Source organism: Danio rerio, chromosome 3, assembly GCF_052040795.2.
Source record: "Danio rerio strain M-AB ecotype USA chromosome 3, GRCz13ab, whole genome shotgun sequence".
In the NCBI taxonomy this organism is placed as follows: Eukaryota; Metazoa; Chordata; class Actinopteri; order Cypriniformes; family Danionidae; genus Danio; species Danio rerio.
In genome coordinates, this window is record NC_141023.1 from 66274498 (window position 1) to 66302266 (window position 27769).

Sequence of the window (27769 nt, forward strand, 5' to 3'; positions counted from 1 at the left end):
ACAGAAATATATTAGGTTTTTCCGTCAGTGTGACTTGTTTCTTCCTCCGGCCGCTAGGGTCGCTAAATAGTAACGGAAGCTCCAGAAACACCGGCCATAGAAGCGACTGATTTGAACGCGGAAGCTGTCATTAACGTGATTTTGTAGTCGGCATCCAGCAGTAAACATGATTTAAGCCGTCAGTAATTATTATCCGTGACTGTCAGTTCATTAAAAGAAAATCAAGACTGTTTATCGAGCAAATATGTCGGACAGCAGCGGCTCAGTCGGCCTGTTTTCTTATGAAACACTGGTTCATGCAGTGGCAGGTGCGATGGTGAGCAGATTAGCTCCTGTACATTATCGTGTATTACTGTAATAACATCGTCACTGTGTGATTTTTGTCATTGTTTCGTTGTGTTGAAGGGCAGTGTTACAGCAATGACAGTGTTTTTCCCTCTGGACACAGCCAGGATCAGACTTCAGGGTGAGATTTCTATCGTCCTGCCTTTTAAAATAGATTTTAATAGAAATATACTGTAGAAATGTACGTTAAATGAGATCATTTAGTCAAAAATGACAATTTGTCATCATTTATTTATACTTGAGTCGTTCCAAAGTAGTTTAAGATTTAGTTTTGTTAAACACAAAAGAAGATGTTTTGAAGAATGTTGGAAGCCGGTAACCATTGACTTCCATTGCATTTGTTTATCCAACTATAGAAGTTTTCAACTTTCTTTAAAACATAATCCATTGTGTTTAAAGACATATCATGTTGGTTTGAAGCAAGTGCAGGGTTATTACATGACAGAATTAGTGTTTTTGGGTGAACTATGCCTTTAAGCAAGTTATAAATGCAACTAAGAACAATTGTTAACTAAAACGAGCTAAATTAAAGTGTTATAGTGAATTGTAGTGTGTAAAAACCTTTGCTGTCATGCCTTAAAAACATTTAAGAAGCTAGAAATATGTGTGTCATATCTAAAAACGATGTTCGGCTCCACAAACAGCTGGTAAAGATGTGAAAATTTACCGGACAAATGTGAACTATAGTTTTACTACAAACTACAGTGCACAAAACATTTCCCCAGTTGGTATTTGTCGTGAAACTAAGTTATACAAATAGTCATCAACGCATCAAAAACATTAACTTATTAAATTAATAAAAAAAAAATAATTTGATTAATAATTAAAAGAAAAAACACACTAAAGTATTTAAATAAAATAATTACAAAAATTACAAGTGTATAAATAAACAAATTTGATATAAAGGTATAACATATATATGTGTGTGTGTGTGTGTGTGTGTGTGTATATACTTATGTATATATATACCAGGTGATACAAGTTTCAGGTTTTCTCTTCATATGTTAATTTTACTATAATAAAGCATTACTATAAAATATAAAAAAATGTTTAATGTGTGTCATTCTGTTGCAGTGGATGAAAACCGCAAGTCTCAGTCCACCCCCATCATTCTGGCTGAGATCGCCAAGGAGGAGGGCGTGTGAGTCTCATGCATTTAAATACACCTAAATACACTCACTGGACAGTTTATTACAGTTTTACACATTCAGTATAAGAGAAGTAACTCTCGTCAAGTTAAAGTAAACCGATTTGAGCATTAGATTTAGGATTTAAGCATCGACAACCATGTTCAAAGTCTCATAAATCACGTTTCTTCTCTGGTGTGATGCTCAGTTTGAACTCCAGCAGATATTCTTGACCAGAACTGTGCTGAAAAATCATAATGATCACATTCATTTTCATAATGCTTCGATATTCGTTCTTCTATCAATTCTGAATTTAGTTTTGAACATTAGATGGCGCTCTAGGCTAGTTTTTAACAACAGACAGTGCTCTAGGCTAACTTGTAACAGCAGACGGTGCTCTAGGCTAGCATTTAATAGCAGATGGCGCTCTAGGCTAGTTTTTGTACTGCTGATGGCACTCTAGGCTAGTTTTAAACAGCACACGCCGCTCTAGGCTAGTTTTGAACAATAGATGGTGCTCTAGACTAGTTTTGAACAGCACACACCAATCTAGGCTAGTTTTTAAAAAACAGATGCCACTCTAGGCTAGTTTTGGACAGCAGATGGTGCTCTAGACTAGTTTTGAACAGCACATGCCACTCTAGGCTAGTTTTTAAACAACAGATGGCACTCTAGACTTGTTTTGAAGAGCAGATGGGTGTTCTAGACTAGTTTTGAACAGAAGATGGTGCTCTAGGCTAGTTTTGAACGACAGATTGCGCTCTAGACTATTTTTGGACAGCAGATACCGCTCTAGACCAGTTTTGGACAGCAGATGCCGCTCTAGACTAGTTTTAGACAGCAGATGCCGCTCAAGACTAGTTTTGAACAACAGATTGCGCTCTAGACTAGTTTTGAAAAGCAGATGCCGCTCTGGACTAGTTTTGGGCAGCAGATGCCGCTCTAGACTAGTTTTGAACAGCAGATGGTGCTCTAGGCTAGTTTTGAACAAAAGATGGTGCTCTAGGCTAGTTTTGAACAGCAGATGGTGCTCTAGACTAGCTTTGAACAGAAGATGGTGCTCTAGACTAGCTTTGAACAGCAGATGGTGCTCTAGGCTAGTTTTGAACAAAAGATGGTGCTCTAGACTAGCTTTGAACAGAAGATGGTGCTCTAGACTAGTTTTGAACAAAAGATGATGCTCTAGGCTAGCTTTGAACAGAAGATGGTGCTCTAGACTAGTTTTGAACAAAAGATGATGCTCTAGGCTAGTTTTGAACAAAAGATGGTGCTCTAGACTAGCTTTGAACAGAAGATGGTGCTCTAGACTAGTTTTGAACAGCAGATGGTGCTCTAGGCTAGTTTTGAACAGCAGATGGTGCTCTAGGCTAGTTTTGAACAAAAGATGGTGCTCTAGGCTAGCTTTGAACAGAAGATGGTGCTCTAGACTAGTTTTGAACAAAAGATGATGCTCTAGGCTAGCTTTGAACAGAAGATGGTGCTCTAGACTAGTTTTGAACAGCAGATGGTGCTCTAGGCTAGTTTTGAACAGCAGATGGTGCTCTAGACTAGCTTTGAACAGAAGATGGTGCTCTAGACTAGCTTTGAACAGCAGATGGTGCTCTAGGCTAGTTTTGAACAAAAGATGGTGCTCTAGACTAGCTTTGAACAGAAGATGGTGCTCTAGACTAGTTTTGAAGAGCAGATGCCGCTCTAGGCTAGGTTTGGACAGAAGATGGTGCTCTAGGCTAGTTTTTAACAGCGTACGGCACTCTTGGGTAATTTTTATTACAGCAGACGGTGCTCTAGGCTAGTTTTTCTACAGCAGATGTCTGTCTAGGGTAGTTTTTTTAGAGCAGACAGTGCTCTAGGCTAGTTTTGCTCAGTAGATGACACTCTAGGCTAGTTTTGACAGCGGACGGCGCTCTAGGCTAGTTTTAACAGCTTGTGATTGGCTGATCAGATATTCATTTTAAATGCAGTTGTACAGGTGTATTTAATAAAGTGTCAGCTTAATTAATTATGTTGCAATGAATCTGTAATTCGATTAGTGCACACCACAGTACAATTTCACTGACATGAATGTGATTTTAAACCGTTGAATGTCTGCTTTTTTCCGTTTCAGATTGTCTCTGTATCGGGGCTGGTTCCCGGTCATTTCCAGCCTGTGCTGCTCTAACTTTGTCTACTTCTACACGTTCAACACACTGAAGAGGGTGATGGTGACCGACCGCTCGAGACCCAGCACAGATCTGCTCATGGGCTTCATATCAGGTGCTCATTTGCTTTATTTATTTAGTTATAAATCCAAATTATAGACTAAATGTCTGTTGAACAAAACTAACTAAAATTTTAGGCCCTAAAAAGTCTTAAATTCACTGAAATATTGTGTTGTAGGGAATCAGGTAGGCTCAATTGGCCTTAGTGTATGTGTGCGAATGAGTGTGTATAGATGTTTCCCAGAGATGGGTTGCAGCTGGAAGGGCATCCGCTGCGTAAAACATATGCTGGATAAGTTGGCGTTTCATTCCGCTGTGGTGACCCCAGATTAATGGACTAAGTCGATTAAGGGACTAAGTCGAAAAGAATATGAATGAATGAATTGTCTTGTAGGTCTTAACGTCTATCAGGTGTTTGTAATGCAGAGTCTATGGGTGCAGGACAGTAAATCTGACATTATTCTCTTTATTTACATTACATTATTATTATGGTTTCCTCTTTCTGAAAGTCTTGAGAACACCATGGTGTAGTTTTTCTTTCATTATTTCAGCAAATTGGATTGTAAAGCAATGATTTGTTGTACTCTCACATTCACAGTGCTCTGAGTTTACTAACTATGACCACTTCCAATACTGAGAAACCCGGAAACGTGAAAAGACTCCATTATACATGCTAAAATGTAATTTATATATATATTTATTTATATATTTATATATATTTATTTATATTTATATATTTATATATATTTATTTATATTTATTTATTTATATATATATATATATATATATATATATATATATATATATATACACACACACACACACACACACACACACACACACTGATTCTTCCTGTCTTTTCTCCTATAGGAGCGGTCAATGTTCTGCTGACAACACCAATGTGGGTGGTGAACACACGGCTGAAGCTCCAGGGCGCAAAGTTCAGGAATGAAGAGCTCCACCAGACCCACTACAAGGGCATATTGGGTCAGAAACACTCTCACACACACACACACACACACACACACACACACACACACACACACACACACACACACACACTATTATTCTGATGATTATAAGCCACAAACTAATGATCGGTCCAGTCACCTACTAAGAGAAGCACTTTTATAGTCAGCTGAGACACAGCGCACAGTTGAAAAACAGCCATTTATTGTGTCCTCCACTCAAATTAAAGGGATAGTTCACACAAAAATGAACATTTCCTGTTAGGTTGCTTACTGACAGCTCATCCAAGATGTAGGTGACTTTTTTTTCTTCGGTGGAACATTTAAGAAAATTGAGCTGAATCTGTGGTCATTCATATATAGTGGCAGTGAATGGACTGTTTTTTTTTTTTTTTTAGATTAAAAATAAGCAAGTCCAAATCAATAGCCGTGGCTCCTGATGACACACTGAAGTCTTGTGAAGCAAAATGATTGCACTGTGGAAGAAAATAAACATTATTTACATTATTATTAGCTTTAATAAAAAGTCTGATTGTAGTCTGGTCGCTTTGATGACTAAACCACGAAAGCTGGTGACCCAATATCTACCAATAAACTGGGTCACCTGACCTCCTCGCGCACTCATCAGGGCGCACTACATTCACACATACCTTCGGCTTAGTCCTTTATTTATCAGGGGTCCCTGCAGCAAAATGAACCACCAACTCTTCCAGTATATGTTTTATGCAGCGGATTCCCTCCCAGCTGCAATCTAGTACTGGGAAACACCCATACACATACACGGACTCATACACTGTAGCCAGTTTAGCTCATCAATTCTCCTATAGCGCATGTGTTTGGACTGACACCAACACGGGAGAGAACATGCAAACTCCACACAGAAACGCCCAGTGAGTCAGCTGGGGAACATTGTTGTCGCTAAATATTTTAAGTAGGGCAGATCTGCGCTGTAGCACTGAATGAATCCTGCTGATCTCCTCTTACAGACGCCTTCTCTCAGATCATCGCTCATGAGGGAGTCGGGACGCTGTGGAACGGGACGCTGCCATCTCTTGTTCTCGTCTTTAACCCTGCTGTGCAGTTCATGTTTTATGAGGCCATGAAGCGAAAAGCCGGACGTGGAGGACGAAAGGTGAGCGACCAATGGGACGTTTCATTCATTTAACCGGTCATTTATTTAACCCTTCAACCATGTTGCCCCCATTTCTTGAGCATAAACATGAACATGACATGTTCAGCTTAATTGACTGCCAGTTTTTAAAACTTTGGTGCACAGGTTTAAGCTTGGTCTCATTTTAAAAAGGCACATGTCAGATCGTAGGAAGAAAACAAAAGTGATGTGCCTCTATGTTTAGGAAAATCTTAAAACAATAAATGTACATTTCATTATACTATATAAAATATGCATTTTACAAATCTGTTTTAGCCTAAAATTGAAGATATACACTCACCGGCCACTTTATTAGGTATACCTTACTAGTACTGGGTTAGATCCTGCTTTGCCTTTAGAACTGCCTTAATCCTTGGTGGCATAGATTCAGAAAGATACTTATTTTGCTCCATATTGACATGATAGCATCACACAGTTGCTGCAGATTTGTCGGCGGCACATCCATGATGCCAATCCACCACATCCCAAAGCTACTCTATTGGATTGAGAGCTGGTGACTGTGGAGGCCATTTGAGTACAGTGAACTCATCGTCATGTTCAAGAAACCAGTCTGAGATGATTGAGCTTTATGACATGTTGCGTTATCCTGCTGGAAGTAGCCATCAGAAGATGGACACTGTGCTCATAAAGGGATGGACATGGCCAGCAAACAAAACTCGGGTAGGCTGTGGCGTTGATGCTCAATTGGTACTAATGAGCCCAAAGTGTGCCAGGAAAATCTCCCCCACAACATTACCCCACCACCACCAGCCTTAACCGCTGATACAAGGCAGGATGGATCCATGCTTTCATGTTGTTGACGCCAAATTCTGACCCGACCATCTGAATGTGTCAGCAGAAATGGAGACTCATCAGAGCAGCAATGTTTCTCCAATCTTCTATTGTCCAGTTTTGGTGAGTCTGTGTGAATTGTAGCCTCAGTTTCCTGTTCTTAGCTGACAGGAGCGGCACCCGGTGTGCTCTTCTGCTGCTGTAGCCTATCCGCCTCAAGGTTGGACGTGTTGTGTGTTCAGAGATGCTCTTCTGCAGAGCTCGGTTGTAACGAGTGCTTATTTGAGTTACTGTTGCCTTTCTATCAGCTGGAACCAGTCTGGCCATTCTCCTCTGACATCAACAAGGCATTTGCGCCCACAGAACTGCCGCTCACTGGATATTTCCTCTTATTCAGACCATTCTCTGTTAACCCTAGAGATGGTTGTGCGTGAAAATCCTAGTAGTTTCTGAAAACTACCGTCTGGCATCAGCAACCATGCCCCGTTCAAAGTCTCTTAAATCCCCTTTCTTCCCCATTCTGATGCTCAGTTTGAACTGCAGCAGATCGTCTTGACCATGTCTACATGCCTAATTGCTTTGAGTTGCTGCCATGTGATTGGCTGATTGGAAATTTGCATTAACGAGATGTTGGACGGGTTTACCTAATAAAGTGGCTGGTGATTTTTTTTCTCTGAACAAATTCAATTTCAAATTTGAAGTTGAGATCTCAGAAAATGAGTCAAATACTGCTTGGCTGCAGTACCAGACATAACCACCAGGTGACATCCAGTTTACATTGATAACCATACAAAGGTGCCCTCTATGTTTTGAGAGGTATAAACAGTTTGTTTGTTTTTACAATATCTGTAAAGTAGACATCCAATTCGAAAATAGTATGGACAGTTGTTTGAATTGAATTTAGCCTCTAAAAACATAAAAAAATTGTATTGCTGTAGCAAAGTAATGCTTTACACCTATAATATTCTTGTTGCAAATTAACAAAAAACTGTTGCTCAAAATATATGAAAAATCTGAATTTGAATGTTGCCCTGGCTGACTAAAATCTGCATCAAATCTGGTGCAATTTAAACAATTGCAAGCTATTTTTTTTGTTTATTTTAAACATTGATTTTGCATTCAATTTAGCTAATTCAGCTTTTTAAAGTCATTAAAAGTCGTAATTTTATATTTGGTTTAGAAAGGGACCCCTGCTTACTAAATATCATCTTTAGGTTTTGAACAAGTAAATGACGACAGAATGTTTCAGTTTTAGGGGTGAACTGTTCCTTTAAGAGTGTGTTAAACGACTTCTACATTTCATCTTTACGGACAGATCTCCTCATTCGAGATCTTTCTCATCGGTGCCATCGCTAAAGCTATCGCAACGACTGCGACGTATCCTCTGCAGACGGTTCAGGCCATTCTCAGGGTAATGACCTGTGCATGATCATATTAAAGATGATATGCTGGATAATACATGTGACTGCTGTTCATTGGTGCTGTGCTTTCTTCCTCTGCAGTTTGGCCAGTATAAATCAGATGATAAAGGTGGGCTGGTGGGCAGCCTGAGGAATGTGGTTTCTTTGCTAATGGACCGGATCAAGTAAGTTCACCTAAGCTGCCAGACTTTACAGCCCTATACAGTGAAGATCAAAATATACGATTCACGATTTTCTACATTTTCAGGTAGAGCGGAGTCTCTAGTCAAAACTAGCCTAGAGCGCCATTCGCTGTGCAAACTAGCGTAGAGCGCCATCCGCTGTGAAAACTAGCCTAGAGCACCATCCGCTGTGCAAACTAGCCTAGAGTGCTGTCCGCTGCGCAAACTAGCCTAGAGCGCCGTCCGCTGCGCAAACTAGCCTAGAGAGCCTGAAAACTAGCCTAGAGCGCCGTCCGCTGCGCGAACTAGCCTAGAGCGCCGTCCGCTGCGCGAACTAGCCTGGAGCGCCGTCCGCTGCGCGAACTAGCCTGGAGCGCCGTCCGCTGCGCGAACTAGCCTGGAGCGCCGTCCGCTGCGCGAACTAGCCTGGAGCGCCGTCCGCTGCGCGAACTAGCCTGGAGCGCCGTCCGCTGCGCGAACTAGCCTAGAGCGCCGTCCGCTGCGCGAACTAGCCTAGAGAGCGCCGTCCGCTGCGCGAACTAGCCTAGAGCGCCGTCCGCTGCGCGAACTAGCCTAGAGCGCCGTCCGCTGCGCGAACTAGCCTAGAGCGCCGTCCGCTGCGCGAACTAGCCTAGAGCGCCGTCCGCTGCGCGAACTAGCCTAGAGCGCCGTCCGCTGCGCGAACTAGCCTAGAGCGCCGTCCGCTGCGCGAACTGGCCTAGAGCGCCGTCCGCTGCGCGAACTGGCCTAGAGCGCCGTCCGCTGCGCGAACTAGCCTAGAGCGCCGTCCGCTGCGCGAACTAGCCTAGAGCGCCGTCCGCTGCGCGAACTAGCCTAGAGCGCCGTCCGCTGCGCGAACTAGCCTAGAGCGCCGTCCGCTGCGCGAACTAGCCTAGAGCGCCGTCCGCTGCGAGAACTAGCCTAGAGCGCCGTCCGCTGCGAGAACTAGCCTAGAGCGCCGTCCGCTGCGAGAACTAGCCTAGAGCGCCGTCCGCTGCGAGAACTAGCCTAGAGCGCCGTCCGCTGCGAGAACTAGCCTAGAGCGCCGTCCGCTGTGCGAACTAGCCTAGAGCGCCGTCCGCTGTGCAAACTAGCCTAGAGCGTCGTCCGCTGTATAAACTAGCCTAGAGAGCCGTTCGCTGTGCGAACTAGCCTAGAGCGCCGTATGCTGTGCGAACTAGCCCAAAGTGCCGTCTGCTGTTAAAGACTCACCTAGAGCGCCATCCGCTGTACAAAGCTAGCCAAGAGCACCATCTACTGTTCAAATCCAAGCAAGAACAATGCCTTTTGTAAATTGCCACTAAAACTAAAATGCACTCGCCACAGCTCTATTAAGCTGCTCTGTGTTTAACAGGAGACACGGGCTGCTGGGTCTGTATAAAGGTCTGGAGGCGAAGCTGCTTCAAACGGTGCTGACGGCAGCACTCATGTTTGTGGTGTACGAGAAGATCACCGCCGCCACATTCAGACTCATGGGCCTTCAGAGGAAACTCAAGCACTGACAACACACACTCTAGCCTTGAGTATAGAGAGATTGACCCACCACTACCTCTCTAACATACACACACATTGGTATTGGTGGTTTATGAGGACTCTCCATAGGCGTAATACGCTTAAGTTTAAACAGCTAGGGCTGACCAAAGTGCTCTACATTAACACAAATAGCAATAATAATCAGGGTCAGACTATCTGCGGAGCTTTTCACTCATTCATAGTGTTTTAAAGACTAAACGTTTGCACTTCAACACAGTTTTAAGTCTGAATTAGAATTAAATAGATCTAAGAGTTATATTTTACCTGTTTACTCTTAATAATATTAAATACTCATGATTTTAAAACAGATAATTAAAACAGCATTTTTTCTAGGGAAATGTTACATCGTGAGAAATATTGTTATCGCAATACTCAACACCAACATTGTGTATTTTTCCAGTATCATGCAGCCCTAGCTTTTTTATTTTGAATAAATTATTTGAAAACAGCAAATAAAAATAGAATTTTTTCCATTATATTGTAGTAATCATCAACAATATCGCATATTTGTTTCATTATTGTGCAGCGCTACTCTAAACTCAAACCAGTGGCAATTTAAAATGTGAAAAGACCTTGTTTAAAGGGTTTTTTAACGGTTTTGAATTATGAGGACACAAAGTATGTCCTCTTAACCCACCTTAACGGAGTACATAAAGATTATATTGCCCTACCCCTAAATTAGAGCTGCACAATATATCGCTAAATTACCGTTATCGCGATCATGGTATCGTAGACACATGTGATTAATTACATTTATTTTATGTGCTGTTGATCTAAAGTTGACCAATCAGATGGGACCTTGCTTCTTATAGCCCCGCCTTCCCAGTAGTTGCTGTTTTGCTATTGGCTGGAGAGTCGCAGATGTGAAAATAATCAGTAATGGCGGGAAAATGACAACAGCCAATTAGAGTCAGACAATGAGGTTTCACTCATTCATTGTGTTTTACAGACTAAAGCTGCAGTCACATTAGAGTTTGAGCATGCGATATTCTGTCGTACGGCGCTGCGAAAAGGGGCGGGATAAAACAAGCTTATTAGACATTTAAAAAAGTGAGCGATTGCTCCGTGTTAAATTTCTGTCCAGAGAGGTCGTGTTTTGATCCTCGATTGTTCTTACGCAGTCAAGTGATGCGATTTCGCAGGTCAGAGTTCACCAAGCTTAAACTTGCGAAAGTTGACGCATGATCCTGCGTTTCCGATCTGACGCATTTGCATGCGCATGAATGGAAGTCTATGGGAGGAAAAGTCAAGCGTGACCGCAGCTTTAATGTTTCCCTCTTGACAGAGTTTTTAAGTCTGAATTAGAATTAATTAGATCTAATAGGTATATTTTACCTGTTTATTTTAATATTATTAAACGAAAACGGCTAATTAAAACAGTATTTTTCTAGGGAAATGTTACATCGTAAGAACTATCATTAATCACAATACTTAACATCAACATCAGATTTTTCCAGCATCATGCAGCTTTTTATTTTAATATTATTAAATTAATAAATTATTTGAAAACAGCTAAAAAAAATTGATTATTTTTCTATTTTATTGTAATAATGAGCAACAATATCGCAAATATTTTTCCATTATTGTGCAGCGCTACTCTAAACCCAAACCTACGGCAAATTCAAATGTGAAAAGACCTTGTTTAACCTGGCTTTTAACAGTTTTGAATTACGAGGACACAAGGCATGTCCTTGTAAACCACCTTAACGGAGTCCATATAGGTCATACCCATGAATTTTTGTCCTTGTAAACCACCAAAGTCAGTGCACACACACACATATCCCATCAGCCAGCACAGGTCAGTTTAAAGAAAAAAAATCTTAAGTTATATGCAGTTTTAGTTTTTAACATGTTACTTTTCTAAAAAAATGTTTATATGATCAAGTTACTGATGTTTAACATCATGTAGAGCTAAAAGGCTAAATCTGTGCCACACGAGTCTTCTGTTATTTCTAAAGCAAAGCATTCATTTTTTCTGAATTTAAAGGGATAGTTCACTCGGAAATGAAAATTCTAAATAGAGTTTAGAAGATATCCTGAAGAATATCTACCTTTTTTTGAGTATTATTAATGTTATCTTAATTAATAATTATAAATATTATTGCACATTATTAGTCTTGTATGTTGTTACAATGGAAGCCTGTTTTCCAGCATTCTTCAGAATATCTTCCTTTGTGTTCAACGGAAGAAACTTATATAAAGTTGAGGACGAGTAAATTATGTCAGTTTTCATTTTAGCGTGAACTATTTAATTAAAGATGATCGTCAAGTAAAAAAAAAAAGCCATCTCTGATCGGCGCCATTTTCACGATTTTAAAGTAAATATTATTTTAGACCTATGAAGTAAACAGTAGCTATGCACATTTTTGCATAAATTGACAAAACGTATAATATATTGAATGAGAACAAAGTAATTTCATATTCTAATCCTCATTTTTTTGTCGGACCCTGAATACTGTAATATGATTAGTTGGTTGTTTATATTTTAGTGGGGACTAACAAATAGTTTAGTTACCTTGCTGAAACGATGAAATCTTTAATCCTTATTTAAAATACTCATTGGAAAAACCCTGGAGTGCTACTAAGGGTTGTTTATTACTTAAAAAAAAAAACATATACACTCACCGGCCACTTTATTAGGTACACCTTACTAGTACCATGTCAGACCCCGTTTTGCCTTCAGAACTGCCTTAATCCTTCATGGCATAGATTCAACAAGCTACTGAAAATATTCCTCCATGTTGACATGATAGCATCACACAGTTGCTGCAGATTTGTCGGCTGCACATCCATGATGCCAATCTCCCGTTCCACCACATCCCAAACTGAACTGCAGCAGATCGTCTTGATTATGTCTACATGGCTAAATGCATTGAGTTGCTGCCATGCGACTGGCCGAAAAGAAATCTGCATTAACGATCAGCTGGACAGGTGTACCTAATAAAGTGGCCAGTGAGTGTATGTTGCAAGCAATGTCAGTAAAGTCACCATACATGGTTCCACAACATATAAACTGACATTACGCACATAAACGTTGGCCAGATTAACCACTAATTATATCTTGTTAGCAGCTAATATCATTAATAAATGGGTCTAGAAATGACCACCACAGTGCATCTAAAATGTCTTATAGTCCATTTTTATGATAGAAAAAGTAGCATAAAATAATAAATGATGAATGTGTGAACTTAGAAAACTGAAAAATGTCAAATTGAGACATCAGAATCATAACTTATTACTGTAATCATAATGAGAAAGTGGCTAATAATAATAGCACTCAATTGATATGGGGCATTATATAGTAATATTTAAAAGAATAATTTCACAGGCTAATAATTTTTGTCTCAACTGTGCAATAAAATGGATAAATAATTATAAAAAAATAAGCAGCAAACACGTACATAGAGGATGTTGAATTTATTGCATTAATTAGCATAGCTCTGAAAATTATGAAGAAAATATGTCACACATTTTTATTTACATGTACTTACAAGATAGCTATTGCAATTCGGCATTGATGAAAGGCATTTAAAAGCGTTCAGTGTAGACATGAGCTTGAGGTGAAGATTATTCACACCAGATCTGCCTTAAATAAATGTAGTTTACAGACGTCTGATCTGCTGCGAGTCTGAAGACTGGACAACAAACCAGTTACAGGCTACTAAAGCTTTGTACTAGAGTTTTTTTGTTCTTAACTTTTAAATAGCATACATTTTGTAAATTAATTTTGTCCTAGAACACATTATTCAACTGTATGTGCACTTTTTTGGCATGTTTTTATGAATGGCAAACCGCATATGAATGCTAATAAAGATTTAAGAAGTCCTGCTCAGAGCGAGTTCTCTGTGAGTTTTTTACAAATCATATCCTGAAAGTACATTTGGAAACATAAAAGATCAGGCCAAAGTTTAAGAAAACAATCCTAAAACATGATTTGTTTTTCTCACTTTGGTTAAATTGTGCTTATATTCATGATCAGTGTTGAGTGTAATTAGTTACTGTAATTAGATTACTTTTTTGTAGTAAAAAGTAAGGGATTACTTATTATTTCTAGATAATTTAATGCAATTAGACAACTTATTTATAGGGATTAGTTTTCTTTTCTGGTAATACTTTTTTTATTTTTTCAGCAGAAAAGTAATCTAATTACAGTAACTAATTAAATGACCAGGAATTAAGGGATTACTTTTCATGTCTAGGTCATCTAATTAGTTACTGTAATTGGATTACTTTTCTGCTGAAAAAAGTACAGGATTACTTTTTATTTCCTTGTAATTATATTAGTTACTGTAACTAGATTACTTTTTCCAGCAGAAAAGTAATCTAATTACAGTAACTAATTAAATGATCAGCAAATAAAAGGCATTACTTTTCATTTTTAGGTAATTTAATTATTTACTGTTATTAGATTACTATTTGGATGAAAATATTAAAGTAATCTCTTTACTTTTTTCAGCAGAAAAGTAATCTAATTACAGTAACTAATTAAATTTCCAGGAAATAAGGGATTACCTTCCATGTCTAGGTCATTTATTTAGTTACTTTAATTAGATTACTTTTCTGCTGAAAAAAATACAGGATTACTTTTTATTTCCTTGTAATTATATTAGTTACTGTAACTAGATTACTTTTTCCAGCAGAAAAGTAATCTAATTACAGTAACTAAATAAATTACCAGGAATTAAGGGATTACTTTTCATGTCTAGGTCATCTAATTAGTTACTGTAATTAGATTATTTTTCTGCTGAAAAAAGTAATCCTAGTTACAGTAACTGATAAAATTACAAGGTGATAAAAAGTAATCCTTTAAGTTTTCCAGCAGAAAAGTAATCTAATTACAGTAACTAATTAAATTACCAGGAAATAAGGGATTCCTTCCATGTCTAGGTCATCTAATTAGTCACTGTAATTAGATTATTTTTCTGCTAAAAAAAAAAAAAGTGACTATTTTCTGGTAATGTAATTACTGTAACTAGATTACTTTTCTGCAGAAAACATTTAAAGGGATTACTTTTATTTTTCTTGTAATTTAATTACTGTAATTAGATCACTTTTTGTTCTAAAAAAAATAAGGGATTACTTAGTTCTAGGTAATTTAATGCAATTAGACAACTTATCTAAAGGGATTAGTTTTCTTTTCTGGTCATTTAATTAGTTACTGCAATTATATTACTTTTCTGCTGAAAAAGTAAAGAAAATACTTTTTATGGCAGAAAAGTAATTAATTACAGTAACTAATTAAATGACCAGGAATTAAGGGATTACTTTTCATGTCTTGGTCATCTAATTAGTTACTGTAATTGGATTACTTTTCTGCTGAAAAAAGTACAGGATTACTTTAGTTCCTTGTAATTATATTAGTTACTGTAACTAGACTACTTTTTCCAGCAGAAAAGTAATCTAATTACAAGTAACTAATTAAATGACCAGGAAATAAGGGATTACTTTTCATTTCTAGGTAATTTAATTTGTTACTGTAATTAGATTACTTTTCTGATGATAGTATTAAAGTAATCTCTTTACTTTTTCCAGCAGAAAAGTAATCTAATTACAGTAACTAATTAAATGATCAGCAAATAAAGGCATTATTTTTCATTTCTAGGTAATTAGGGACCGAGCACCGAAACGGTGCGTAGGCCCTATTGGAATTGCTCCGTTTTTTATTATTATTATTATTATTATTATTATTATTCCGCCCCCTATCGGGGCACTTTTGAGGGTCTAAACATGCCCGAAAACTCATGAAAATTTGCACACACACCAAACGCGGTGTAAATAGCAGGTTGATATGGGTCTCGGAAGTGGGCGTGTCAAAATGACTCAACAGCGCCACCTAGAAAAATTAAACAGACGAGCCCCCGATACACGAATCACGTACATGCACGAAAATTGGCACACACCTCAAACATGCCAAACCATACGAAAAAGTCTCTTGGAGCCATATCTCAAACCCAACAGGAAGTCGGATATTTTTAACTTCCTGCGGCGAAAAAGTGGCATTTTTGCCATTTCCAGGCGTTGTATTTTAACGAACTCCTCCTAGGGATTTTATCAGATCGACACCAAAATTGGGTTTTGTCATCTAAAGGCCTTGGCGATGTTAAATTGCGAAGCTTTAGAGTTTTCGTCGATGGGCGTGTCCGTGGCGGCCTTGCAAACTTTGACGATTCGCCACAAAACAGGAAGTCGGTATAACTCAGGCATGCATTATCCGATCTGCCTCAAATTGCACACATTTGATAAGAGTCCTGACCTAAACACGTTTACATGCCGATATCTAGATACAGATATAGCGCCACCTGCTGGCCTTAGGAAATGACATGTTTTACAGTGTAACAAACTCCTCCCACAAATTTTATAGTATCAGCACCAAATTTGGGTGGTGTTATCTGAAAGCTCTAGCGATGATATATTGTGAAGATCTAGAGTTTTGGCAGAGGGGCGTGTCCGTGGCGGCATGACAAACCTCAACGCTTCGCCATGGAACAGGAAGTCCTTATAACACAACCACACAAAGTCCGATCTGCCTGAAACTTCACAAGGTTGATAAAAGTCCTCTCCTGAACACATCCCCATAACAATAATGAAGTGGGTGTGGCAATATGACTCGACAGCGCCACCTAGAAAAATTAAATGGACGAGCCCCCGATCTACGAACCACGCACATGCACGAAAATTGGCACACACCTCAAACACGCCAAAACATACGAAAAAGTCTCTTGGAGCCATATCTCAAACCCAACAGGAAGTTGAATATTTTTAACTTCCTGCGGCGAATAAGTGGCATTTTTGCCATTTCCAGGCTTTGTATTTTAACGAACTCCTCCTAGGGATTTTATCCGAACAACACCAAAATTGGGCTTTGTCATCTAAAGGCCTTGGCGATGTTAAATTGCGAAGATTAAGAGTTTTTGTCGATGGGCGTGTCTGTGGCGGCCTCGCAAACTTTGACGATTCGCCACAAAACAGGAAGTCGTTATAACTCAGGCATGCTTTATCCTACCTGCCTCAAAATTCACACGTTTGATAAGAGTCCTGACCTGAACACTTTAACATGCCGATATCCAGGAAAAGCTATAGCGCTACCTGCTGGCCGCAGGAAATTACATGTTTTACACTGTCACGAACTTCTCTCACAAATTTTATAGTATCAGCACCAAATTTGGGTGGTGTCATCTGAAAGCTCTAGCGATGATATATTGTGAAAATCTAGAGTTTTCGCAGAAAGGCGTGTCCGTGGCGGCATGACAAACCTCAACGCTTCGCCATGGAACAGGAAGTTCTTATAACTCAACCACACAATGTCTGATCTGCCTGAAACTTCACATGGTTGATAAAAGTCCTCTCCTGAACAAATATACATAACAATATTGAGTCAGTCATAGCGCCACCTGCTGGCAGAAGGTAGTTTGGCTTATAACTCAGCCACACAATGTCCGATCTGCCTGAAACTTCACATGGTTGATAAAAGTCCTCTCCTGAGCACATCTACATAATAATATTGAGTCTTTATTAGCGCCACCTGCTGGCAGAATGTAGTTTGTCTTATAACACAATCTCCACACAATCTCATATCTGCCTGAAACTTCACATGGTTGATAAAAGTCCACTCCTGAACACATCCACATAACAATATTGAGTCAGTCAAAACGCCACCTGCTGGCAGAAGGTAGTTTGGCTTATAACTCAGCCACACAATGTCCGATCTGCCTGAAAATTCACAGGTTAGATGAGATGCCTCTCCTAAAGACATCTACATGCTGATCTTGAGTCACAGTTATAGCGCCACCTGCTGACAGGAGGAAGTTTGGCATAAATCTGTGATTTTTCTCAGGTTCTTTATTTATATCGGCTGAAATTAATATTGTTCGCTGTTCTCTGTTATCCAGAGGCTACCGGGCGGCGGTGAGCCCGGGTGCGAGGTCCCTTTCATCGCTGCTTGCAGCTTTAATTTAATTTGTTACTGTAATTAGATTACTATTCTGATGATAATATTAAAGTAATCTCTTTACTTTTTCCAGCAGAAAAGTAATCTAATTACAGTAACTAATTAAATAACCTGAAAATTAAGTGAGGGATTATTCTTAATTATTTCTAGGTCATTTAATTAGTTACTTGTAATGTACCTGCCTTAAATACAGTAAATACATTCAACAGTTCTAAATAAGTGATTGTGTTTTTGTTATACAAATATATCATGCATAATAACTATATTTTTCAGCTAGAGAAGGTTTCATTCATTAAAACGGCTGACCACACTTAAGAAACAATGGATTGAGTCTGAAATGTGTGTCAATATAGTATATAAAATAATGCTTTTAAGTGTTTTCATGCATAAAATCTCATGTATGTTATTCTGTATGCACTGCATTTAAAAATTAAAAGTTAAAGGCTCAAACGTAAAGTTTAATCTCTATTTGTTGAGATGTTTAGGAGTTTTAAATCGTGTTGAATGAAGCCACTAACATTACTTATTGAGTAACTAACTCCCTCAACACTGTTCATGATGCACTAATAAAGATTTCAGTAACACTTTACAGTAAGGTTGCATTAGTTCATGCATTTACTAAGATGAACAGGCAGTGAACACATTTAATACAGTAGTTATTCATCTCTGTTAACGTTAGTTAATGGAAGCACAGTGCATTAACTACTGCACCGTAACATTAACATGCCTGCATTTGGAAGTTAATAATGCATTAATAAATGCTGTACGAGTATTGTTCATGATTAGGTCATATTAATAAATCCATGATCTAACATTAACTTATGAAACATTAATGTAAAGTGACCAAAATTGACAAAAACACACTGATTTTACTCCTGTTTCATCAAATACGGCCCACAGAATTTTATAGAACTGTAAAAATGCTAAATACAAAAAACATCGACTATGTACATCGTTTAAAAAATCCCCAAGGACATTTTCAATTCATCATTATAAATAATAATAAGGCTGAAATACAGATATACTTACAAAATAAACAATAGTGCAGGTGGATTCCATTCAATTCCAGAATCACAAGCTGAATCCAGAGAAAATGCAAGCTGGAGTGATTCAGTGTGTCTGTGTGTGTGATTGATGAACATGCAGTCAGTGTGTGTGTGTGTGTGTGTGTGTGTGTGTGTGTGTGTGTGTGTGTCAGTGGTCTGATGCAGGGTGGCTCGTCATGTCCTTTATGTACCAGTCAGGTATAAAAGTGTGTGTGGAGTCTCTGTGGACGGTGTACGTCACGTCTCTGCGTGGATCCCAGGAAAACAGGTACACCAGTCTGAAACAACAACAGCACAGCACATCTCTGTTTGTTTGTGGTCACATTAGCAACTTATTTCATGGCAAGATCGACACACAGTTGTTGATCAGTAGCATTCGCCCTCCTGTATATTTTCCCCCAAATTTGTGTTTAACAGAGAGAAGATTTGTCAGCACATTTCTAAAGATGATCGTTTTAATAACTCATTTCTAAAAACTGATTTATTTTATCGTTGTCATGATGACAGTGCATGATTACAGTGTGCTGCATTAATGCATGAGTAAAGCTTGGTTCAAACCAATCAGCGCGCTCTATTGTGCATCTTCATTAATATTCATTACTGTCACAGTGTTTAGACGACAGAGACGCCACGTTGTGTTGGCAAAACAAGCGTGAAGTGTTGCTTTTATAGTTTGCTGCAGTTCAGTTTTGTTTTCATTTTCTCTCTGTGAGAGCTCAGCTGGAGTCACGTGTGGATTAACAGTGTACGCGACGCTCGACAACAATAACTTACGTGTCTAAGGAGGATTATTGTTTACCTGAGAGCTGTTCTCATCTGCAAACGCTGAGATCCGGATTCGCTGCTCGTCTCCTCTTAATAAAGATGCGGCTCTAGTTGCTGGTGATTGTCCTGTCTCTACAGATTTGGAGCGACCAGTGCTCTTTGTTTATTCAGTTTGTTCGTATCGAACTAAGTTAACTATTGCACCGAGTGTAAACATGTTAGCACCACAACCAAACTTTACCCTCGTGTAGGATTTTCACCGCATTTTGTGACCGGAATAACACACGCGGCTTTCTGACGCTACCTGCCGTGTGCATCTAAGTTTCTGGGAAATGCGGAGGGTTTTTTTCTCTCATTCGCCGTGCGGTATCAAACATTGCATGAAAAATACACGCTTAGAGCAGCTCCTCCAATCAAATATCTCGTTTGTCGTGAGGGGCATGAATGAATTCCCTGAATGAAAGAGCCAAACTGCAGTTAAAGTCCAACATTTTATAATTTGGCAAATAATTCGACTACAGATGTCCATGTAAACACAGTCACTTCCTCCCCTGTGTGTGTGTGTGTATTTTGACTCTGAAACTCAGCGCACCTAAACAGACACTCCCACACCATCCCACTTTAGTTCCTCCGACACTCCCCCCTAAACAGAGCTGGACACGCCCACTTTTCAGACTTTTTCCAAAGTAGAGGTGTGAAAACACCCTGCAGAAACGAGGGGCTTTCATGGCCCTTTATGGGGGCTAATAATATTGACCTTAAAATGGCTTTAAAACAATTATAAACTGCTTTTATTCTAGCCGAAATAAAATAAAAAAGACTTTTTTCAGAAGAAAAAATATTATAGGAAATACTGTGAGAAATTCCTGAATCTGTTCAATATCATTTGGGAAATACTTGACAAAGAAATTCACAGAAGGGCGAATAAATTTGAGTTAACGCTGACACATTTTCAAGTCCGCTTACCTTGGGTCATCCTCTTTGACGACGGATTTGACGAAGGTCAAGAAATCGCTGCAGAAATTCATACAGACTGTCGGCTTCCAGCAGTTATACTCGTTCTAGAGGTAAAAATAAAGAGGAAAGAAGACTGATCCACATTTCTTTACTATAATGACGTCAAATGTGTTTCAGACAGCAGTGTTTTTAGCCATCATCCGCATGAACCAGTCGCTGTGACCATTTTGTTCATATTGTGACAGAGAAACTGAATATTAAATGAGAAAACAGTGGGAGTGGCTTATTTGTTCTACTGTGAGCTGATTGGATGTAGTAAAGTAGGCGTTTCATTCAGAAGGATGAGGAAAAGTGGTTGGAGAAAGTTATTAGAACCGACTCCTCCTCCTCACCATTTCTGTTTGTTGTCAAAATTGACAGCTAGAGGGGCGTGGTTAATATGTTAGCCATGCCAAAGAGCATAGCATCACCAAGAGGTGACACTCTAGAGCAGGGGTGGCCAACCCTGTTCCTGGAGAGCCACCTTCCTGCAGATTTCAGTTGCTACCCATATCAAACACACCTGCCTGTAATTATCACATGGTGTTCAGGTCCTATTTAATTGGTTCAGGTGTGTTTAATATGGGTAGCAACTGAAAGTTATTATTTATTTGTAACAGGAGTGACCAAGCCTGTTCCTGGAGAGCCACCTTCCTGCAGATTTCAGTTGCTACCCATATCAAACACCTGAACCAATTAATTAGGACCTGAATACCATGTGATAATTACAGCCAGGTGTGTTTGATATGGGTAGCAACTGAAATCTGCAGGAAGGTGGCTCTCAGGGTTGGCCACCCCAGCTCTAGAGAGATTTGGGAAATTCGGTGGCCATTTTGCAATGAAGACTCCAATAGAACAACAGCAAGCATATTATAAGTCTGTAAAATAAACTATTTTACAGACTAAACTATTTTAATAAACTGAAGCACTGATGATTGTGACTGTAAGTGTTGTATTGTCGTCTTTCAGGTTGTATCTCAGCTTTAATGCGCTTTTTAAATAAATAAATTAAAAACTAAGCAGCTCTTCGCCATCGCGACAGCAATGAGATCCAATGGACAGCCGAATGCTTTCACTCCAAAATGGCAGAATCCGGGGCTGTTGCTGGGCGCTGCTGTTGCAATGGAACGTTCCATTGAGTGTCGCCTCTTGGTCATTCTAAGCTCTTTGGCCACGCCCAACAACTCACACAGTCTTAATCTGACAATTTAACTGAAAACAAACAGGAAGTGCAGTTTCAGATTTCAATTTTAGAGGGCGAACACATTTGTTTTTTTCTTAATGGCATGCGCAGATGAACTGTTCAGCACAAAACTAGCCGTGTGAGCTGACAAAATCAATGTGGTTTTGATTTCATGTGTGCTTTAAGAACCTGTCCATGTCCACCAACAGAAGATCTATTTCATTTTAAGGGTATACAGGACAAACCTTGATCATCTGCGATATCTTTGAGGTTTGGAAGGTCTCCACAGACACCACTATCCCATCATGGTCTCGAAACCCAGCGATTATCTGTGGCACTCCAGGAAGAAAGGACTGCGCCCACCATTTCAGAAGCTTGTACCTTTAAGAGAAACACGTTTGGGTTGTGCAAAAAAATAATTATAATAATATTAATAAATATATATAAAACACACAGTTAAAGTCTAAATTATTTGCCATCCTGAATTTTTCTCCAAATGATGTTTAACAGCAAGGAATTTTCCCCATTATTTCCTATGGCCCGGAAGTAAAAGCAGTTTAAAGTAAAACCATTTAAGGTTTTAAGCAATATTTTTTCTATTTTATTTCTTGATATTTATACAATGACTTGCCTAATTACCCTAACTTTACCCTAATTAACCTAATTAAGCCTTTAAATGTCACTTTAAGCTGAATACTAGTATATATTATGTACTGACATCATGGCAAAGATTAAAGAATTGTAAAAATATTTCCTAAATGATGTTGAACAGGTTCAGGAATCTTTGCACAGTATTTCCTATAATATTTATTCATCCGGAGAAAGTCTTATTTGTTATATTTCGGCTAGAATAAACACTAGAAGGCGGAAAAGACCTGCGGAGCAAAGCGAACAACCTTAAACATTGCACAGCAGTCACCTGTGGAAGTTGCTGCGTTGTTTGGGGGTGCAGATCTCTGCTGAAGTCTTGAGCTCCACATAACACCCCGGAGCCGGAGGAGCATCGGGGTCTTTCAGGCGGCAGTCCACCTCTCCAGAAAACAGCAGCTTATGGTCAGCCAGACGCGTCTGAACCACCGTACAGAAGGCCTCGTTGGTGTTCACAACACCCCCTGGGTCTGGAGTCCCGTCTGCACCATCTTAAAGAAAAAGCACAACAGTCAAAAGTGGACAATGACAAAATTTGCATTGAAAATGGGCAATATTTTGCTAAATTGATGATGTTTGAATGAATTAATACCATGACATGAAGCAAAGTTGTAGCACTAGCTTCATTCACATCTCCTCCAATACCTTCTGTTGTGTTTAGATGTGATTTTTTTAGGATAATTCCCAGACAACAACCTCTAAATAACACAGGCTATCCTGGTAACTGAGAATCACCTTTACCGTCAGTGAATATACATTATATACTCTTGTCCACATTCATATGTATCTGCTGGTCTATCAAGCTGCTGTTTTTGACTGTTTGGCTCCATCTAGTGTCTGAATAATGCGCAGGTTAGTGTATACTCCATCAGCTGTTTTAGTTTCTGTTGTGTTTTTGACTGTTTGTCTCCATCTAGTGTCTGAATAATGCGCAGGTTAGTGTATACTCCATCAGCTGTTTTAGTTTCTGTTGTGTTTTTGACTGTTTGTCTCCATCTAGTGTCTGAATAATGCGCAGGTTAGTGTATACTCCATCAGCTGTTTTAGTTTCTGTTGTGTTTTTGGCTGTTTGTCTCCATCTAGTGTCTGAATAATGCGCAGGTAAGTGTATATTCCATCAGCTGTTTTAGTTTCTGTTGTGTTTTTGGCTGTTTGTCTTCATCTAGTGTTTGAATAATGCACAGGTTAGTGTATACTCCATCAGCTGTTTTAGTTTCTGTTGTGTTTTTGGCTGTTTGTCTTCATCTAGTGTCTGAATAATGCGCAGGTTAGTGTATACTCCATCAGCTGTTGTAGTTTCTGTTGCGTTTTTGACTGTTTGGCGCTATCTAGTGTCTGAATAATGTGCAGGTTAGTGTATACTCCATCAGCTGTTTTAGTTTCTGTTGTGTTTTTGACTGTTTGGCGCCATCTAGTGTCTGAATAATGCGCATGTTAGTGTATACTTCATCAGCTGTTTTAGTTTCTGTTGTGTTTTTGGCTGTTTGTCTTCATCTAGTGTCTGAATAATGCACAGGTTAGTGTATACTCCATCAGCTGTTTTAGTTTCTGTTGTGTTTTTGGCTGTTTGTCTCCATCTAGTGTCTGAATAATGTGCAGGTTAGTGTATACTCCATCAGCTGTTTTAGTTTCTGTTGTGTTTTTGACTGTTTGTCTCCATCTAGTGTCTGAATAATGCGCAGGTTAGTGTATACTCCATCAGCTGTTTTAGTTTCTGTTGTGTTTTTGGCTGTTTGTCTCCATCTAGTGTCTGAATAATGCGCAGGTTAGTGTATACTCCATCAGCTGTTTTAGTTTCTGTTGTGTTTTTGGCTGTTTGTCTCCATCTAGTGTCTGAATAATGCGCAGGTTAGTGTATACTCCATCAGCTGTTTTAGTTTCTGTTGTGTTTTTGGCTGTTTGTCTCCATCTAGTGTCTGAATAATGCGCAGGTTAGTGTATACTCCATCAGCTGTTTTAGTTTCTGTTGTGTTTTGGACTGTTTGTCTCCATCTAGTGTCTGAATAATGTGCAGGTTAGTGTATACTCCATCAGCTGTTTTAGTTTCTGTTGTGTTTTTGGCTGTTTGTCTCCATCTAGTGTCTGAATAATGTGCAGGTTAGTGTATACTCCATCAGCTGTTTTAGTTACTGTCAGCTTTGTGTTTTGGACTGTTTGGCGCCATCTTGTGTCGGAACAATGCACAGGTTAGTGTATACTCCATCAGTTGTTTTCGTTTCTGTCAGCTTTCCTTTTAATTAAAGAACTAATAAGACAACTAATAATGTTTTGTGCCTAATTTGTATGTTTTGTGGCAAGTAGCCATGTAATAACCAGGATAAAGTACATCCAGGATGGTGGTTTTCACAGAATAAACTCTTCAGTTTTATGCACTGTGTGTCGGGCTTCATTCTGCAGGTCTTTAAAAACACATGCATATAGTCCAGAAGAGTGGGTGGTGTATTCACCTGCGCATGTGTACTGCTCAAACTTATATCCCCAGTACATCATCTCCTCCTGCCGCTCGGAGCGTGTTTCTCGGTTCTCTCTCGCCTGCTCCGTCTCCACCTCGCTGATGTAGATGCTGCCTCTAAACTTGCAGGCCGCCATCATCCAGCCCTCCTGGGTCTCGTACGGGGTGGTCAGCACTTTGGTCAGGTGTCCTCTCCATGTGACGAAATCCACGCCCAGAGCACTGCAAACACAACATAACTCTGCTTTTATTATAGTTTCAGTTTTAATTTAATTAAAACAAGTTAAAATAGACTTTTGCATATCTCCTTTATTTCATTTAGCAGTTGTTTTAGGTTTTTTTTCTTGACAGTGACATTATGATGATTAAAAAGAATAAAATTCTTCAGTGCAGTAGACTGGAGAAAAGCTATATAAGTGTGCATTCTTCAAGTTTTATAAACTTTATTGCATTATTATTATATTAGTGCTGAGCAAAGATTAATCACATACAAAATAAAGATTTTTAAACATAATATACACTCACTGGCCGCTTTATTAGGTACACCTTTCCAGTACCGGGTTGGACCCACTTTTACCTTCAGAACTGCCTTAATCCTTCGTGGCGTACATTCATCAAGGTACTGAAAATATTCCTCAGAGATTTTGCTCCATATTGACAGTTCTGTGGGCGCAAATGTCTTGTTGATGAGGCCAGAGGAGAATGGCCAAACTGGTACTAGCTGATAGAAAGGCAACAGTAAGTCAAATAAGCACTCGTTACAACCGAGCTCTGCAGAAGAGCATCTCTGAACACACAACACGGCCAACCTTGAGGCGGATGGGCTACAGCAGCAGAAGAGCACACCGGGTGCCGCTCCTGTCAGCTAAGAACAGGAAACTGAGGCTACAATTCACACAGACTCACCAAAACTGGACAATAGAAGATTGGAGAAACGTTGCTGCTCTGATGAGTCTCCATTTCTGCTGACACATTCAGATGCTCGGCACACAATTTGCTGTCAACAACAGGAAAGCATAGATCCATCCTGCCTTGTATCAGCGGTTCAGGCTGGTGGTGGTGGGGTAATGGTGTGGGGGGGATTTTCTTGGCACACTTTGGGTTCATTAGTACCAATTGAGCATCAACGCCACAGCCTACCTGAGTATTGCTGCTGACCATGTCCATCCCTTTATGAGCACAGTGTCTCCATCTTCTGATGGTTTCTTCCAGCAGGATAACACACCATGTCATAAATCATGAATCATCTCAGACTGGTTTCTTGAACATGACGATGAGTTCACTGTACTCAAATGGCCTCCACAGTCACCAGAGCTCAATCCAATAGAGCAGCTTTGGGATGTGGTGGAACGGGAGATTGGCATCATGGATGTGCAGCCGACAAATCTGCAGCAACTGTGTGATGCTATCATGTCAATATGGAGCAAAATCTCTGAGGAACATTTCCAGTAGCTTGTTGAATCTACGCCACGAAGGATTACGGCAGTTCTGAAGGCAAAAGGGGGCCAACCCAGTACTAGTATCGAATAAAGTGGTCGGTGAGTGTACAAAATAAGTTAGTACTAACGTTATACACTACAAATCAATCACTATAGTGCTTTTTTTGTGGGGAACTGTAATACACAAAAAAAACAGAATTTCTTCATAGTGTAGTTACAGGGAATTATCTTTACCAGCTGCTGGAGTTGCTGTTCTGCATCTTGTGTCTGTTCTCCAGGATCCACCTCAGCATGTGGTCCAGCTTCTCCTTCACGCCATCGTCTCTCTTTATAAACCGGCTCGTGTATCCGTCTCTGAGGTTAAAGTCCGGGCTCCTCCGGGGCTCCACATAATACCGTAGCTGCCTGTGGTCGTTAAAGAAGTTTCTGCGGGCGTCCAGCGAAAAACAGCCCACCTCCAGCGGCTGCTTGTACAGCGGGAAATGTCTCTCGTATAGCCGGCGGTCAGCGCTCAGAGTCCGGCCTTCAGCGGGCGGCGGGCGGTGTCGTTTATCGCTCGGCAGATCACCGCAAGGGTCTCTGGGTCTCTTATAACCCGACTCAGGATGATGATGATTGGGATCTCTGCGGTAACCCTGAGCCATTGTGTTGTGCTTTAAGATAGTATTTTCTGATGGGTTAAACACTAATGCTAACGTTCCTGCTAAGAGTTAACTTAAGCTAATGAATGAATGCGGCCAGGTTAAGTGATACTCTCGACGAAATTAGCGAACATCCTGCAGAGATGTTGTATATTTGATCTATAAAAAGTAAACGTGTCTAATAGTTTGTAATATGAAGCATATACCTCAACAAAATTAACTGAGCACACAGTTGTTAGCGTGTAAACAACAGATAGGAGGAAACAGCATGTTCAAAATAAAAGTCCCGTCCTTTACATTTCAGAATAAAAGCCCCCCACAGTCCACATGAAGGTGTGTAAAGTCTAGAAGGGTTGCAGCGGCGGATACTCACATCATTAAAGTATTTTTGACGCTGTATAATAGTAATTCATATTTTACAGTATTGTCCGGGTTGGTTGAAGGAAGGTGTTAATAAAATACTATTTTATTTTATAAAAATATTTATATATATATATATATGTATTCCACTGCACAACTCGCTTTGATTTGACTCATTATTTCTGTTTTGCACACATTATACTGTCTTAATTTCTCATAATATTTACTTGTGTTCGTTTATGTTGCATTTGTATGGTTTTGGTTTCAGCGATTGTTCAAACAATTGTTTCATTTTTTTATGACAGAGTTTTTTCAAAGTTTTTAAGTGAGTTTTTCCTTAAAACAAGCAAAACAACCTTATTTCAATGTGAAACGTAGATTATTTTGCTTGTTTTAAGGAAAAACTCACTTAATTTTGACTTAATATTTCTGAAAGCAAGACTATACGTTTTGCTTGTCCAGAAATTGCTTCTGGATTTAAGAGGTTTTGGTTTTCTTTAGGATTTAAGAAGTTAGGATTTAGAAAAGTAGACATTGTTGAGTTGTTTTTGAAGTAATGAGTCAAAATGAAGCGAGTTTTTCATTTAAAACAAGCA

The 27769-nt window shown here is 39.4% G+C and overlaps 3 protein-coding genes and 1 long non-coding RNA gene across 12 annotated transcripts in view; 2 read left to right on the top strand and 2 right to left on the bottom strand.

The window, feature by feature from the left end:
• anks4b (ankyrin repeat and sterile alpha motif domain containing 4B) overlaps window positions 1-18918 on the bottom strand; it is a 31897-nt gene extending 12979 nt beyond the window's left edge. Inside the window, exon 1 of the mRNA XM_087242478.1 lies at window positions 18673-18918. Coding sequence (XP_087098604.1) covers window positions 18673-18785 — 113 coding nt within the window. The 5' untranslated portion in view covers window positions 18786-18918. The remainder of the gene's footprint in view (window positions 1-18672) is intronic.
• Window positions 93-13527, top strand: slc25a17l (solute carrier family 25 member 17-like). Of its 4 annotated transcripts, none has more exons than XR_015481461.1 (9): window positions 93-316; window positions 406-466; window positions 1420-1486; window positions 3577-3725; window positions 4541-4657; window positions 5625-5770; window positions 7896-7991; window positions 8083-9117; window positions 9204-10722. XR_015481461.1 is itself a non-coding variant. In XM_087245438.1 (9 exons), exons 1-9 carry the CDS (start codon window positions 245-247, stop codon window positions 9662-9664), a joined length of 939 nt encoding a protein of 312 aa, XP_087101564.1. In that variant the 5' UTR covers window positions 93-244; the 3' UTR covers window positions 9665-13527. The 4 variants fall into 4 exon arrangements, 2 of the variants coding, with proteins under 2 accessions (XP_087101564.1, XP_087101565.1); XR_015481462.1 differs by having other exon boundaries at window positions 93-308; XM_087245438.1 differs by having other exon boundaries at window positions 8083-8165; window positions 9517-13527.
• Window positions 13094-27087, bottom strand: dxo (decapping exoribonuclease). 6 transcript variants are annotated; one of them, XM_087245425.1, is made up of 8 exons: window positions 26407-27087; window positions 24729-24955; window positions 22553-22772; window positions 21879-22014; window positions 20421-20515; window positions 17822-18967; window positions 14707-15109; window positions 13094-14587 (listed from the first exon to the last, which is right to left on the bottom strand). In XM_087245425.1, exons 1-6 carry the CDS (start codon window positions 26814-26816, stop codon window positions 18838-18840), a joined length of 1218 nt encoding a protein of 405 aa, XP_087101551.1. In that variant the 5' UTR covers window positions 26817-27087; the 3' UTR covers window positions 13094-14587; window positions 14707-15109; window positions 17822-18837. The 6 variants fall into 6 exon arrangements, with proteins under 6 accessions (XP_087101551.1, XP_087101553.1, XP_087101552.1 ...); XM_087245427.1 differs by having other exon boundaries at window positions 14707-14853; window positions 17811-18967; XM_087245426.1 differs by having other exon boundaries at window positions 13094-14322; window positions 14869-15073; window positions 17708-18967.
• LOC147846137 (uncharacterized) lies at window positions 22244-27096 on the top strand. Its single transcript, XR_015481520.1, has 2 exons — window positions 22244-23382; window positions 23798-27096. It is a non-coding gene; the product is annotated as an uncharacterized LOC147846137 (long non-coding RNA).
• Window positions 27097-27769: the final 673 nt, after the last annotated feature.

Coding starts and splice junctions, on each gene's coding strand:
- slc25a17l (XM_087245438.1), top strand. CDS start 245: ATGTCGGACAGCAGCGGCTCAGTCGGCCTGTTTTCTTATGAAACACTG. Junction 3,726..4,540: donor GCTCATGGGCTTCATATCAG/GTGCTCATTTGC, acceptor TTTCTCCTATAG/GAGCGGTCAATGTTCTGCTG. Junction 7,992..8,082: donor CGGTTCAGGCCATTCTCAGG/GTAATGACCTGT, acceptor CTTCCTCTGCAG/TTTGGCCAGTATAAATCAGA.
- dxo (XM_087245425.1), bottom strand. CDS start 26,816: ATGGCTCAGGGTTACCGCAGAGATCCCAATCATCATCATCCTGAGTCG. Junction 22,773..24,728: donor TGAGCAGTACACATGCGCAG/GTGAATACACCA, acceptor TTTTTCTTTAAG/ATGGTGCAGACGGGACTCCA. Junction 20,516..21,878: donor AGATATCGCAGATGATCAAG/GTTTGTCCTGTA, acceptor TTTTACCTCTAG/AACGAGTATAACTGCTGGAA.